Source organism: Sapajus apella, unplaced genomic scaffold, assembly GCF_009761245.1.
Source record: "Sapajus apella isolate SASKATOON/1434 unplaced genomic scaffold, GSC_monkey_1.0 scaffold59, whole genome shotgun sequence".
In the NCBI taxonomy this organism is placed as follows: Eukaryota; Metazoa; Chordata; class Mammalia; order Primates; family Cebidae; genus Sapajus; species Sapajus apella.
In genome coordinates this window covers 8,601,201-8,617,569 of record NW_022436999.1, presented here as the reverse complement: position 1 = coordinate 8,617,569, position 16,369 = coordinate 8,601,201, and the positions used below count along the sequence as shown (strand labels likewise).

The 16,369-nt window shown below is 39.2% G+C and overlaps 1 protein-coding gene across 1 annotated transcript; it reads left to right on the top strand.

Annotated features, from left to right (window-relative positions):
• Positions 1–1,498: 1,498 nt before the first annotated feature.
• On the top strand, positions 1,499–8,181 carry AKAP5 (A-kinase anchoring protein 5). Its single transcript, XM_032246092.1, has 2 exons — positions 1,499–1,620; positions 4,137–8,181. The coding sequence occupies exon 2, from the start codon at positions 4,397–4,399 to the stop codon at positions 5,675–5,677; it is 1,281 nt and encodes a 426-aa protein (XP_032101983.1). The 5' UTR covers positions 1,499–1,620; positions 4,137–4,396; the 3' UTR covers positions 5,678–8,181.
• The last annotated feature ends 8,188 nt before the right edge of the window (positions 8,182–16,369 follow it).

The following is a 16,369-nucleotide window of genomic DNA, read 5'->3' as shown; positions in this document are numbered from 1 at the left end:
TCGTGATCCACCCGCCTCGGCCTCCCAAAGTGCTCGGATTACAGGCGTGAGCCACCGCGCACGGCCCCCAGCCCTGAATTCTTAATTACAACTAAACTAGATGCTTATGGATTTTCCTGCTTTACAACTCTTGTCTCTTTTACCTGTAAATTTAAGATCTTGACAGCTTATATTTGCCTTTGCTTTTGTGTCCCAATAGTTCTATCCTTGGTAAGCCTCTGTGGAAACTACAGAATCTTACAAATGTAAAACATTTCCAGAAAAACATCCAAAAATGGACACCTGACATTTAGACTCCCTAATATCTTGATCCTGTTGAAAAAAAGAGATGAGCACAGCTGCTTTTCAGTAGTTCTTCACTCCACTTTACTAGGTTCATCTGGATGCTATGCTGTGGGGGCCAGACGAGGAAGCTGGGATTGTCTAGAGGGATCCTACTAGACTTTACTGCTGGAGCGCCCAGGAATACTCTCATAGGGAATGCTAATCCAAAAGCAAGTCAGCCTCAACTCTGACAGCAACACCTTTCATAAAGTACACGTTAATGCTTTATGTGTACAAATAAATACTTGTGGTACTTTTCTCTACGGCAAGCTCAGAAAATGCATGAAGATCCGTAACCTAGTCAATTAGGTGGGTAGACGGTGCCTGCACCCTTTGCTCTGACTGAGACTAGAATTGTGAGCAATGTCCTCTCCTGTTCTCCACCCACCTCCCCACCCCACTTCACTGACAGTGGCGATGTCAAGTAGGCAGCTAGGAATGTCCTAAAGGGAATCATAGGTAACTTGTAAGCTGCCTCAACTTATTTTTGTTAATATGTAAGGTATAAGATGGATGGAGCTGGGTTCTTGTGCCTTTCTCACCTTGTCTGCATAGAGATGCAGCTGCTCCTGCAGGCCAAAGTTCTGCGCGAATCACCTCCACCTGCGTCCCACTGGGAAACAAAGGCCTAAGAGCCTGTTTGGTGATGAACCACGATGATCTCCTTAACACTCAAGCCACTCCTCACAAAGTCGGGTTTCTTTCTGTTTCCATTCATATATGTAATCTTCGCTTCAGACAAACACGACACCTCACTATTCTATGCAGTTTTGAATCCCGCTTTTAAAATGGGATGTCTGCCTTGTCTTTAAATTTTCTGAGGAGGAGGAGAGGGGAAGTGTAATGGGACCATCTATAATTTGAAACCCGACCTCACTACTTTGCGTCTCAGAAAACGCGGGGTTCATTGCCCTGGTTCCCCCGGTCCCCCAACCTTCCGGCTGGCTCTCTCGCGGTCCTCGCCTCGGCGTTGATGTGGTCGAGCGGCGGGGATTGGCGTCCGGGCGGAGCATGGTGGGCTTCCCCGCGGCAGGCAGGCTGCAGCTGCAGGTGGGTCCCGGCGCTCGCCGCCCCCACCTCTCGCGGTCGCCCCGCCCCTGCCCGCCCGCTCCGCTCGCATTGGCGCTGCGGGCTGTCTGTCCCCGCGCTGTGGGGAGGGGGCGCACCAGGCGGCGGGTTCTGCAGAGGGCGCCTTGCTCCAGGCGCGACCGCGGCTCCCTGGAGGCCTGGGTGCCGGGCCCCGCGAGCGCGCCGTGACCTCGGGAGCAGTGTTGGCCAAGGACCCCGGCGCCCTCCGTGAGTGAAGGCAGGGCGGGGAGGCTGCGGGGGAGGGTCGGGGGCAGTGTCAGGTCTGCGGATCGCGGAGTGGGCAGGGGGTGCCCACTGGACACTGGGGATCCGGGCCCCCTGAGGTGCTGGGATCACAGGAGGTCGCTTGTCTGCAGGAATCCGCGGCCAGGGCGATACTCATCAGGTCTGCCCACCTATCCCCTTCGCGTTACAGCTGGTCTTAGAATCAAGGGTTGCCGGTGGCTTTTTTCCTTCTTTATCCCTCTTTGGGAAATGTGATTTTGGGTTTCTAGCCATTACATTATAATTCTACAGACAGCTTGAAGCTGGGTTATCTGTTCCACGCCCCCGGCATTTTCCTTTTTGAGTACTTTATCCTGCGCTCTGTCTCCTGCCATAAGGGGCATCAAGCCAGAATTCGAGATTCCTCCAGGAGGAAGCTTCGTGGTCCATATCTGATGCTGGCAAAGATACATTGCTTTCCTCGGGTAGTGGTTGCTCTTTGCTGCTCAAGGGAGAAAGGGAAGGGGGGTGTTTTCTGTGACAGGAGACTTGCAATTCTATCAGGAAATGAGCACAGGGACTTTAAGATTTCCCGAGGCGATAAAGCTACCCTTGCTGGTTAAGGGGGAATTATTTGCAGTCTGACATTCTGCAAAGTTAATATCTACAGACAGAATTATTTTCCCCCTTTCAATTAAGTTTCTGTTTGGGTATTCATTTTATTTCTAGAGTGTATATACATTTAAGTAAGCTTCTCAAACCATTGTCTTTGCACAATCCAGGTTAGTTTCTAAATGATACACTCCTAAACATCTCATTTCAATATTTCTATTATGTGGTAATACATCCTCTGCTTAACAAAAATGCTCAGGTGCTGAAAACTCACAAGAGGTGAGAAGATTTAAATAGTTATCAACTGAGGTTCTAGTATTCATTGAAGCATTATAAATGTGAGGAGAAACACTGTCAAATGTTCATATTTTAGTTCCGTCATTGTTCTAGAATGACTTTATCTTTCTCATAGAGGCATAAAGTATGAAACACCCAACCTAAGGGAATATTTACTTAGATCATAAACTGATTTTCAGGGTTCCAGTTCCTTCTACAGTTCATAAAATTATGGGTTATCCAAGTGAAACTTCAGTGAAGGATTTACATGAAAACAGTATAAAGAATGTGTCCCTTTGCTTATTTTAGGGCATCCATCCACTAAAATTCATAGGCTCTTTGTTAGATAATCACCTCCCATTTCCATTCTTTGGTGCTATCATACCATTCTGTGGATTAAACTTTCAATACACCTTTATATTATCTAACGGTTTGCCAACTGCATAGTTTGTCAACTTATTTTTGGCTTTTAAATTACTTCCTGAACCAAAAAAATAAAATATAAAGACTTTCAAAAGCTTGGTTTTCAAATAACAAGAACTCAGTCTGGTCTTGGTTCAATTTATGAGTTGATTGATGGGTACCTTGTGGTTAAATGACCATTAATCAGTTTTTAAATTTCTTTACTATGAATATACTGCAGATTAGTATCCCCAAAGGATTCATTTTCTAATGAAACTCTTAAAGCCCAGTTTCAGAACATAAACTTTAAGCAACAAGCAATCTTGTGTTTAATTTGAGATCTGTTACAGCGATGCCTTAATCTCAGCCAAACTGCTTCATCTGTAGATGGTGACACCACCACCTTTGTAATACTGTGGTGAGAATTAGAAATGTATGTAAAAGTGTGTACACTGCCTAATACCCAAGAATTGCTCAATAAATGTCAGCTATTATTAACTTACTGACCTCCAACTATGTGCATGGTGGAAACGTGATACAGCAGATATAGTACTTAAATGAAAATGTCAAAATTATACAACTAATTTAAGAGTGTAGAATGACAGTAATGCTAAATTTTCCTAAGAGTATGTATGAAAAGTAGCACTTCCTTGATGGAACATACATTTTTAGAACAGAAACCTTATGTTATAATGGAAAAACTAGAGTGTCAAAGTCTCTACTTCTAACTCTGGCTATGACCTTATCTAGCTGCATGGCTTTTGACAAGACAATTGCTCCCTTTTGGAGCTCAGTTTTGTCATCTGGCTGGATTTGAGTAATCTCAAATAATCTCTAAAGTCCTTTGCAGCTTTAAAGTTATTTATTGAGTGTGATAAAAATTACATTAGCTTGCTTTTTATCCTGCACTTCATTTTTGGTTCTTGTTCTTAACTTGCACTTTAGAATCATAAGCAATTCATACGGACAGCACAACTAAAGAACTGATAATATCAGACTTGCAGAGTAATCCAAAATGAAGTTTCAACAAAGAGGATAAAACAAAATAGAATCACACTGAACTCTTTAACAGGGCCAAAATAAACCCCAATCTTTATTCTCCAGCCATTTCATTAGTAAATACATGGAAAATGTGTCTAGTAGAATCTTATACATTCAACTGAAAAAGTCTCCATAGAAAAGAATAGCCTCATAGTGAAATAAAATACCACTTTCTTTTCTCTCATCAGGTTGATCTTTAAATAAAGCAAAATTTTATCCAGTAAAGGGCTTTCATGAAGAAATTTAAAGAGAGAAATTGCAAGCAATAGAGAAACTAGGCATTTCTATACTACAGAAACCACCTAAAACAACTATACGGAGTAAGATGAAAGGAATGAATACACCTGGAAGAAATTTTACCTAGTGTGACGTTTTTGCCCATCTTTTTGTCACAAAGGCTAAGGAAAAGAGAATCTAGTTTTCTAGAGAATAAGAGTACAGTGTGAAAATGGCAACCACAGTTTCAGAAATTCATGTAGAAAACAAAGATGAGAAGAGATCAGCAGAAGGTAGTCCTCGGGCTGAAAGACAGGAGGAAAAAACATCCATGCTTTGCTTCAAGAGAAGAAAGAAAGCAGCTAAAGCATTGAAACCCAAAGCTGGCTCTGAAGCTGCTGATGTAACAAGGAAGTGTCCCCAAGAAGCAGGAGCTTCCGATCAGCCAGAGCCCCCACGGGGGGCCTGGGCCTCACTCAAACATCTTGTAACACGCAGGAAAAGGTCGGAGTCTTCAAAGAAGCAAAAGCCATTGGAGGCTGAAGTGCAACCTGAAATAAATGCTGAGGATGCTGATCTTTCTAAGAAAAAGGCAAAATCTAGACTTAAGATTCCCTGCATAAAATTCCAAAGACGGCCAAAAAGGAGGAGTCATTCCAAAATTATAGAAGACTCAGTCTGCAGCATCAAAGTCCAGGGAGAGGCTGAAAATCTGGATCTACAAATACAGGCTCCATCAAACGATCAGGCAACAAAGGCTAAGTCAACCCAGGATCTAAGTGAAGGCATCTCACGGAAAGATGGTGATGAGGTCTGTGAATCAAATGTGAGCAATAGCATAACTTCTGGAGAGAAAGTTATTTCAGTAGAACTTGGATTAGATAATGGGCATTCTGCTATTCAAACAGGAGCTCTAATCCTTGAAGAAATTGAAACAATCAAGGAAAAACAAGATGTTCAGCCCCAGCAAGCAAGCCCACTTCAAACTTCAGAAACAGACCATCGGCAACCAGTACTTTCTGATGTTACTCCTTTACCTGCAATCCCAGATCAACAAATTGTGGAAGAAGCCAGTAACAATATCCTAGAAAGTGCACCAAATGGGAAAGACTATGAAAGCGGAGAGACTGTAACTGAAGAAACTAAGCGAAAAGATACTGAATTGAGCCAAGAACCAGATTTTAAAGAAAATGGGATCACTGAAGAGAAATCCAAATCAGAAGAAAGCAAAAGAATGGAGCCAATTGCTATTATTATTACAGACACTGAAATCAGTGAATTTGATGTTAAGAAATCTAAAAATGTCCCTAAGCAATTCTTAATTTCAACAGAAAGTGAGCAAGTAGGGGTTTTTGCTAATGATAATGGTTTTGAGGATAGAACTTCAGAACAATATGAAACACTCTTAATTGAAACAGCCTCTTCTCTCGTCAAGAATGCTATTCAGTTGTCAATAGAACAGCTGGTTAATGAAATGGCCTCTGATGATAAAATAAACAATCTTCTACAGTGACTTACTCTCCAGAGTCATGGGAGAAAAACCAAGCTTATGAAGAATTATTTTATACATTTGTGGCATTTCTTACTCCGTAACGAATGAGAGATTTATCATCTCTGGAACTTAAAGGTACAATTATAGTGCAGAAGTGCTAAAGATTGTCAAGTTTATAAAACTCTACCACTGAAATGCAGTCAGTTCTGGTTTGGAGGAAGTCAGCACGGATTGCACTGTGTAAAGTAACACAACATACAGGGAGTTGCTAAAACGGCATATGGAGACTGGAGTGCTTTGGGGGAGGAAAATGTATTTATTGAGCACTTATGGTATGTCATAAGCTCTTTAATGACCTCTGATATAACAAAGTCTAGTTTCCTTTTGATAATTCAGCTCTGTGTATAGGCTAACATCACACTGAGTTTTTAAAAACATTTTTTACAGTGGACATGTATGTTGTTTAAAATGGTGAATAAGGTGAGCTACTTTTGTGAATGTGATTTGTAATTGTTACATTCCTAAGCATTAGGCTTAACTCGAAAAATATATTGCATTTTCCCAATTTCAGCAGATAGTGTGCAGAATATGCATATTGAAATTAAATATGAGTGGTTTTCTAGTCTTGCTTAAGTCCTTTATAAGAAAGAGCCATTTGGCCAGATGCAGTGGCTCACGCCTGTAATCCCAACACGTTGGGAGGCTGAGGCAGGAGAATCGCTTGAACCTGGCAGGTGGAGGTTGCAGTGAGCCAAATTCGTGCCATTGCACTCCAGCCTGGGTGACAAGAGGGAAACTCTGTCTCAATTAAAAAAAAAAAAAGCCATTCACAAATCCTTCAATCAGGCAAATTGTTACTAAGTGCAAAAGGGTAGAAACAGGGAGTGGGTTTTTCCCTCTCTTCTTTCTGCCTCAACAGATCTGTATATATCCATTTCTGCATGGATTTATCTGTGAAAAGTTAAAAAGTGAAACAGCAAAAACAAAAGGGGAATATTATTCTTCATCCAGGAGAAGGAAAAATTCCCAAGTAAATTGTCACTTAGGATTCATCTTGCAGAATTACTTTTTTAAGAGCCATATTCATCAACCTCTCTCCAAAGAGGGGAGAGTAAATTCAAAGCCAGCCTGGTAGTAATGGTCCTGGAAAATCCTAATAATCTAGGGCAAATATTATTTATTCTTGGCCAAAAATGAGCCATGAATGTGGTTGAATAGAAAGTGAAAAATTATTGCTAAAGCACATTATAATTTAAATGTCAGTTTTCCTTCGTGTCTATGTGTTGAGAGAGACCAGTAAAAAGCATTTTACGTGGATATTGAAAATTAACTTTTTCATCACTATTTTCAATCCAGATATACTTTATAAAAACGAGAAGGGCTTATTTGCATTTTTATTTACTGATTGAAAGGGAAGTATCTGATCTCATCAGTGATTGCCATATTTTTTGAAAAACTAATCCTATTTCAATCTTTCCTTGTGTGAAATGGCCATAATACTACAACACACTTCCCTACCTCATAGGTTAGGATTCAAAGTGTATAGTCCCCCATTGCGTAAACTGAGTGATTATGTTACTACTTGAAACAGATGAAGTAATAAAGTATGGGATGTAAGGTATTTGTTAAAGAGCTCCACTTGGAGGAAAGAATGCACATTAGCTGATTTTAAATGATCTGGGTAAAGTCTTGCATTGCTTATGGGTTGATTATAGAAAGTATGTGCTAATTTGTCCTACAGAATCATCTTTGTTTCATTCTGTAAATACATATTGAGACCTCTAACAAAAGAAACTAATCTGACTTTGAAATTGAATCAAATCATGGATATTATTGGCAAGATTCTTTGCTGAAGTGCAGAAATATTTCCCTACCTTTGGGCATATAATCTTGTTGGGGCGGGGGAATCCTTCAATTTAGCAAGATGAAACATGTGTCGTTCAAAACACATGACCCAAGTAGTCAGTTTCTTTTAATTGTACAACTTTTAAACATTAAAAAAAGATGGAAGTCATCTTCTCTGAAAACACTCTTTAACTCACTATATGTGGTGCTAATGGACTTGGACAGCTACCAGCAAATATATATCATATTTAAAAGTGAACAGTTTTAAAAACCTAAGGTTGGTGCATTTTACAGTGTATTGAAGAATCCTGTCCTCATTTACTGCAAGGATGCCTCCTTGCAGTACGCTTGCATTGTAAATGTGTCGTAATCTCTCATCAACAAGCAAAAACTATAGTACTTACCAGTTATTGAAAATATTTTGGGGGATTTAAAAAACAGATAAATGGTAAATATGAGTAATGAAATTTTTGGTTAAGAAAGTAAAATTTTATCTAATACTAGGTTTTTACTTTTTTCACTGTGGTTTGATATATATTTTTGGTTAGAATGTAGTGATTGTTTTTATGATGAGATGTATATTTTACTTGCATTCATTCTTAAGTGGTTTCTCTTTTTCTATTGAGAATATTTGTTGAATTAAATAAGTAGGATTTCAGTTAGAAAAAGGAATTCAGAAAATAACTGGTCTCAATCTGATTATATGTGCTACATGGCCAAATCCTATTACAGTGAATTCTAAGGTGATTCAAATTGTCTTATTGTTATAGAAATAAGCAGGGCTGGGGATGGTGGCTCACGCCTGTAATCCCAGCACTTTGGGAGCCCGAGGCAGGAGGATCATGAGGTCAGGAGTTCAAGACCAGTCTGGCCAACAAAGTGAAACCCTGTCTCTACTAAAAATACAAAAATTACCCAGGTGTGGTGGCACGCATCTGTAGTCCCAGCTACTCAGGAGGTTGAAGCAGGAGAATCACTTGAACCCGAGGTGGAGGTTGCAGTGAGCCGAGACCACGCCATTGCACTCCAGCCTGGGTGACAGAGTGAGACTGTCTCAAAAAAAAAGAAAGAAAAAGAAAAAAAGAAATATGCAGAAATCAGATGGCTTCGAAGTCATAAAATATTTTTCTTGTAATTGTATTTAAGCAATTTGACCTTATATGCAAATGATAAGTGAATATAAATAGGTTCTAATTCAATTCACATTTGACAACATTAAAATAATTATTAGGAACACCATATGTATTTTCATTTACATTTGCTGTGGTATAAATTTCCTTTTAATGAATGTTTATTAGCCAAGATTCAGTTTCTCTTTGAACCCAGAATTTTACAAGGCTAGGGGTTGGGGAGGGGAGTTATTGGATACTTGTTAACTTTTTCAGCATATCATCATCCCTCTTCTAAGAGTCAAGTATTATTCACTTTGCTTCTTACAACCCAGAGAATGTGAAAATTCTCTTCTATTTTATGTAGCACTATTCACTTAACATTTTTTCAAAGCACTTTATAGGATATAAAAATAGTACCCACTAACATTTAAGTAAAGGTAGCAGAAAACAAAAGAACTTTCAAACAGAAATTATGTTCCCTGCCACCTCCTCCACCTCAAAGAATAATAAGCATGTGGCACAAATGGAGTTCTTCAGAAAAGCTGTCTGCATAATTTTTCTTCAAGGTAATGTGTTTGACAGCATGAAGTTTGTGATGATCTTAATTTGGTCTACTATTTAGCAGAGTCCTAGAATCTCTCTGATTTACTGCTGAGAGATTGTTATTTCACCAGTATATGTGAAGAGGCTTGCTAAAGGCATTAAAGACATGGGTCAGGGCACCAATTTGGCTTCTGTATGCAATCCAGCATTAACTTCATCCACAAATTTCTAACTTCAAGTTGCCTTATTTTTTATAGTTAAGAATGTTTTTAGAGGTTTACAGCAGAATTTTAAAAATAATTGTTAGGCTTTAGAATCCTACTGTCTGAAAAGACCCTTTTAATGTCAACTTTATTGAACTATGTAAAGTCTACTTTCTAATTTCATCTGATACTCAATACAGCAGGGTTTGATTTTCTGCCTGCCATTTCTGTGTTTTTTTTTGTTTTAAAAATCCTCATTTACAATTTAGAGTTCTTTAGGTTCAAATTCCTATGATGTTTTATTGGGTAACATAAAGTCTCTTACACATAATTCAAAATTTCAATCCATGGTATATCTTATGATACATTTTTGAAAAGAAAATTTATAACGCTCCTTAGTTACAAAAATTTATTAGAAGGAAGCTACATAAAATTCAGGTGTCCTGATTAAATTCAATTTGATTCAACACACATATGAGGCATAACTTCTGCCTAACACTATTTGATTAAGATGGACAGGCTCCCTGCCCTCCAAGAGATCAACCTAGGGAGCAGTGACAACAGAAACTGGGTTGAGATTACAACAAAGAGCCACGGATAATGCTGCAACCTGAGTGGCATAGAGGGCAGTACACAGAGAGAGCAATTAATTTTGGTGTGGGGAAGGTGGTGATCTGAATACAGCAGCAGTTTGAAAGTGTTCCGTTTTTAAATAAACAGTATGCTCATTCTGATTTGTGACTAGGTATAGAAAAAAGCCTGCATAGTGTTACATATTTATAGTAGTTATTTGTAAAAATGTTAAGTGGATGAGCTATTATTAAAGTAAAAGTTTCATTTTTTTCTCATTAAAATTAGTACTAAATTATTGTGGATCAGATGATGAATAATACTCTGTAGAAAAAAAAGGTTTCAAGTTGAATTAATTTATGTACTGATTATTAATACAGAATAAATGTTATATTGACTCATGTTTATTTATTTGGATCTTTTAAAAGAACAGTGGGCAAACTATGTTCATTTCCTAAAACTATAAAGATCACATTGATGGAACTACTGAGTTCGCACTATAAAATGTTCTACTCTGCTGATTGGGAATTGGACAGAGACTTTACAATGACACTCTTAAAACAGTCCTTCAGCAAGAGAAATACAAACACCTACAATGTTGAACTAACTCAATCAAAAGAGCAGTTCTGAATTTGATGACATCTGTGAATTTGATAAAAGCACAGTTTTCATCTCTTGCTATACTCTTGTCTTTTCTGCATTAACCTACGAATTAATGATTTTTCAAATAACAAATCAATGTGAAAATGCTAGAATTATTCAGATGGTACGTACTAAAGATGGGTGTTTAAAAAGTTCTGTTTACTAAGGCGCTGATTTAATTTAGGTAACATTAACAACTTATCTTTTCATAACCACAGCCCAATAATAATCTGGCTCAAGGAAGGACTATACTTTCCAAATCTTGGGAACAACTTAAAAGTTGATAGTACCTTAAAAGTCCTAAAACTAAATCTAGCTCCAAAGCAAAATGTCTTCTTAATGTACAAACACTGTAATAGGGTAGCTAATATTTCACATTTTACAAGATTTTAAAAAGTTTTATTAAATCTCATCTTCTTGGTTTAAAAAAGATACACTACACTTCACAAAACGTCCTCACAGGCAATTCTGCTAATCCCTTTTTAGACCTTTAATGCTGACATCTGGAGTCCCCAACCCTTTTGTGAATACCTACTTTTCTTTCTTTTTTCCTTCCTGAAAGTTTAAGCTTACTGGGGGTTAAGTTCCTGAGCTTAGGAAAGACAGTATGTATGTTTGTACACTACACACTCACAGAAAATCCTCTGCAAAACTGGGTGTGGGCACAATGAGCAATGAAGGGAAACCTAGGTGAGGAGAGGATGGTGTGGCATTGAACTTGGAAACTCCCAGCCTTAAAACTATCTCCATAAACTCCAACCTATCCTAATAATGGGAGCAGTGTCCAGCAGTTTCAGGACATTAGCAAGACTAGATGCAGTTTCCCCACCACTTGCTTTGTGGTTAAACTCAAAAAAGACTTTTGGCCTTGAACTTTCTGGCAGTGCTATTATAAGACAAGGATTACACACTTTTCACAGCTGTACTTGTGGTCGTAGGACCCAGGCCTTCCATTGCTGCACTTCTGGGGGACAGGGAGCACAAGGCTGCCATGCACAAGGTGACACCAAACCAGGTACAGTCATGTGTACACTTGTACCCAAACCTTTTATTCCCAAATTCCTACTCTGACATCTATGCCTTCAGGTCACAGGAAGGTCTGGTCAGTATGGCTACAAATGGGTCTTTGTATCACATATTCCATATGGAATAGCCATTTGCAGCATAAGAACTGTGGAATATTACTTCTGTTTAAATAGGTCTTCCAAAACTAAACTATTTCTATCCTCCTGGCAGAATGACTAAGTTAGAACTGCCTTGTACTCTACATTGCCGAAATGCAGAAAATGCCAACAATTGGTCATGACTCAATTCAGGTTAAAAAAAAAAAAAAAAGTCAACCCCTACTTCCTGGGTTCAAGTGATTCTCCTGCCTCAGCCTCCCGAGTAGCTGGGATTACAGGCGCCCGCCACCACACTCGACAAATTTTTTTGTATCTTTAGTAGAGACGGGTTTCTCCATGTTGGTCAGACTGGTCTCGAACTCCTGAACTAAGGTGATCTGCCAGCCTCAGCCTCCCAAAGTGCTGGATTACAGGGGTGAGCCACCGCGCCTGGCCCCAAAATCCCCCCTTTAATGCAGTTCTACCAATTTTGACCAAGACATTAGCTGTGTCACCAAGGGGTAATTAATTTTAAATCTTATTCTGATCTCAATACCACTCGTCTATCTTAGCTTAACCCTGACTGTATCAGTGAAAACCACTTGCTGCAGAAATTCAAAATAAGGGCTTCTTAAACCCAGTGTTTAAACCAGGATAACGAAAAGGCAAGGCTGCCATACACATCTATGCCATGGGCACAGCCCAACTCTGGAAGAAGCCTTCATTAGAGAGGTCCCCCCCAGCACTGGTTGTGCACTGTCTGCATAGCCATCATGGTGGCTCTGAGCATAGGCACCAGTTTGAGAGAGCAGCAAAACTGGTATGTTAACAGTGAAATAGGAGACATTTAAGATTAAAAAAAAGGACTCTTCCCTTTATATGTCTTTCCTCCTAGACTTTAAAATATAGTGATAGAAAGAGGAGACAGAAACCACTGAGCTCTTACCACCAGACTGCACAGATGTGAAAAAAGAGCAATGTTGGGAAATGAGAACTGATCAGCTAGGAACATTGTTGAGATTCACTGCCCTGGAATCTTTGATCTGCATTTTAAAACCTCTTCCCTTGCCTTTGCAAATGTATTTTCACCTTCAAAAAGTAACAGGTATGACTTCACTTGCTACAGAACCATTACAGGTTCTTCAGATTTTCCTCCCTATATGGTAGTTATCATAAATGCCAGTTCAAAACAAATTTTTTTAAAAATTACCTGCATATGGTTTGGACTAGTTTCACATGGCTTCCACTACAGAAAAATGTGGGAGAGCTAAATGCACAACGTCCCATTCCTCAAAGGCCTGCTGGATGCACATAAATCTGACATGGAACCTCCTGAAACTTGGTAATAACACAGACCAGACAAGGGATGATGACCACAGTGAGAAGACCATCTTCTCTAGCCTCCTTCCCGCACAAGTCTCTCCTGTTTCCAGGACAGTGGGAACCCACCAGTTGTACAGACGATCTCTCTTGGAGCACTGTTATTCCTTCAGACTTCCGACATGAAAGGACACCATGGTGTTCCAGTAGCTTAATACTGTCTTTTTTTTTTTTTTGAGAAAGAGTCTTGCTCTGTCACCAGGCACTAGGCTGGAGTTTAGTGGCGCAAGCTCGGCTCACTGCAACGTCCTCCTCCCGGGTTCAAGCTAAGACAGAGTTTCGCTCTTGTTGCCCAGGCTGGAGTGCAATAGCGTGATCTTGGCTCACTGCAACCTCCGGATCGCAGCTTCAAGTGATTCTCCTGCCTCAGCCTCCCAAATAGCTGGGACTACAGGCATGCACCATTACACCTGGCTAATTTTTGTATTTTTAGTAGAGATGGGGTTTCATCATGTTGATCAGGTTGGATGGTCTCGAACTCCTGACCTCAGGTGATCCACTTGCCTTGACCTCCCAAGGTGCTGAGATTACAGTCATGAGCCACCTCGCAGGGCCCTAATACTTTATTTCTATTATTTTGATACAGTATCACCAAATTGTTTCAATGAAAAAAGTTTCAAAATTGTAGAAACAGTGGAAAAGAATGTATCGGAGGGAGAGTGGGCTCATTTTCCAAGTTGGCTCATCAGTTGTAAAATAAACTTAGGAAAAGCAATTGGTAGTTAGGTACAAAGTCCTAGGATGTGACAATATTGTAATCAGAAATGAGCGGGGAGGCAGACTATATTCACTCAGTATTGGAAGGTGAGAATAGTTGAAGGTAAGAAAACTCTTAACTTATTCAGAATGGAATGGGTTGGAAAGTGTAAAAGAAGAAAGTCAGTTGTTGAACCATAGTTGGAAAAGACAGTAAATTTCAGTAAGTAACATACTGGCCTACCTCATAGATTGTGGATGTTAAAAAAAAAAAAAAAAAAAAAAAAAAAAGAACAAAAGGCAAGAAACAAGCAAGGGAGCGTATTTACTCAAATGCCCTTTAATCTATTTCTTGACCAGGCAGAACACCAAAAACTGAGTGTGATGCCTGATTAGAAGAGCCCAAATCCCAAGGCCTCACTATTAATGACTTGGAAAAATCTTCAGAAATGTTCAATATATCACAATGATGTGATATTTTAAAAAGTTATCTAGTGATATATGTACATGTAAATCAGAGGCATCTCGATTAAAGAGGAGTATCAAGATATTGCAGTGCCCTATGAAAATTTTTAAAAAATTCTCATTAGCCTTGACTCTAAAAACCATGATCCAAAAGTAGCTAAGCCCTAAATAATACTTACTATTAATAGTAAGGCTGAATTCAAGTATAATGAACATTTTTTAAAGTTTCACTGATGCCACCTTTTGGCCAGATTTAAAATTACACAAATTATAACCTATCTCAACTTCATGAAGAGACCTCTTTGAAGACACAATTATTTAGTTCAAACATTATATGAATAGATTTAAAACTGTCTTGCTGATTAACACATCCCTGATTTTTAATAATCATACTTTTAATCTTTTTTTAATCACATTTTTATCTTTTAAAAGCTGGGATCAAAAATAATACAAAAAAGAATTTAATTCTGAACACATCTCATACTCCAATTCTTACTCTTAACATGACTAAGATAGAAATCCCCCAATTAGGTTTCTTTGTATTCTTTAATTCCTGACAACCATCACAAAACTTACTTTAGGGTCTTAGTCTTAGAAGGGTTGGTCAACCTCAGCTCTACTGACCTTTTGAGGTACCTATTCTGTATTGTGGGGGGCTGTCCTCTGCACTGAGATGTTTAGCAGCATCCCTGGCCTCCACCTACTAGATGCCTGCAGCAGCCTCCATCATCGCCCACCCAACTGTGACAACCAAAAACATCTCCAGATTGTCAAATGTCTCTATGGCGGCGGGGGTGGGGGTGGGGGAGGAGGATAGCCCTGTGTAATGGTGAATTTTATGTGTCCAAATAACTAGGCCATGGGGTGCCCCAATAGTCAAATACTATTCTGGGTGTGTCTGTGAGGGTGTTCTGGATGGAGATAAAATCTCAATCAGTAGACTGAGTAAACAAGATCACTCTCCCTGATGTGGGTGGCTCTCATTCATTCAGTTGAAGGCCAGAATAGAATAGAATTTAAAAAGAGACCTCTGGCCTGACTGCATGAGCTCCAATTATCAGTCTTTCCCTCACTTTGGACCCAAACGGAAACATCAGCTCTTCTGGAGTTTCAAGCCTGCCAGCTTTTGGACTGGAATTTATGCCCTAAGCTCTCCTCGTTCTCAAGTCTTCAAACTCAGACTGGAACATCACTGACTCCCCGGGCTCTCAGCTTGCCAACTGCAGATCTTGGGACTTCTCAGCCTCCATAACTGCATGAACCAATTCCTTATAATCAAGCAATCAATCTCTTTCTCTCAATTCTACCTGTTGTTTCTTTCTTTTTAAATTTATTTTATTTAGAGACAGGATTTCACCATGTTGGTCAGGCTGGTCTTGAACTCGCGACCTCAGGTGATCCACCCATTGCGGCCTCCCAAATTGCTGGGATTACAAGCATAAACCACCACACTCAGCCTTGTTTCTTTCTTTTTCTGGAGAATCCTGAATAATATGCCTTGGTTGAGAACTACTATTGTAGAACATGGGCAAAAGGAGATACAGTAGACTGTAAATAGAGAAGAAAGAAGCAAAGCAAGAAACTTCTGGGAAATGATGAGATACTATCTTTCTTTCCAGAGACGGCAGTTGGAAAGCATTTGATTAATATTAACACAGATTATTGTTGGTATTAGGCCCATGAATGCATTTTTACATCACACCTCCAAAATGTTATCCAGTACAAAGACTACTTACCTCAACACTAGGAACACAACATTTGGCAGATACTGCTGTAAAATAAGAACACATTCTATAAGCTGAGCTAATAAACTTGTTTTTGATTAAGTCACATTAATTTATTCGTCTTGATAAAATACATGAAATCCATTGTTTCCATTCCAACTAGAGGATACACAACTTTCTAAAAGAATGTTTCTGAAGCAAATTGACAGTACATTAGGTGGAAGAGTTTAGCCACACAATGTATTATTGATTTTGGTCTCCTGTATTTACTATGTGTTACATGTACTTTGAAGATTTTTCAGTGGGTCTTTTTTATTGAACAAGTTTTTGTAATCGAAGTTTAAAGTGTAAGTTTATATTTGATCCATTCTGACTAAATGACTTTATTTAGTACACAACAGAGGAGTTGATGACAGATAATATCAATTGC

What these genes read in the sequence shown, in the direction of transcription:
- AKAP5 (XM_032246092.1), top strand. Translation starts at nt 4,397, where the DNA reads ATGGCAACCACAGTTTCAGAAATTCATGTAGAAAACAAAGATGAGAAG.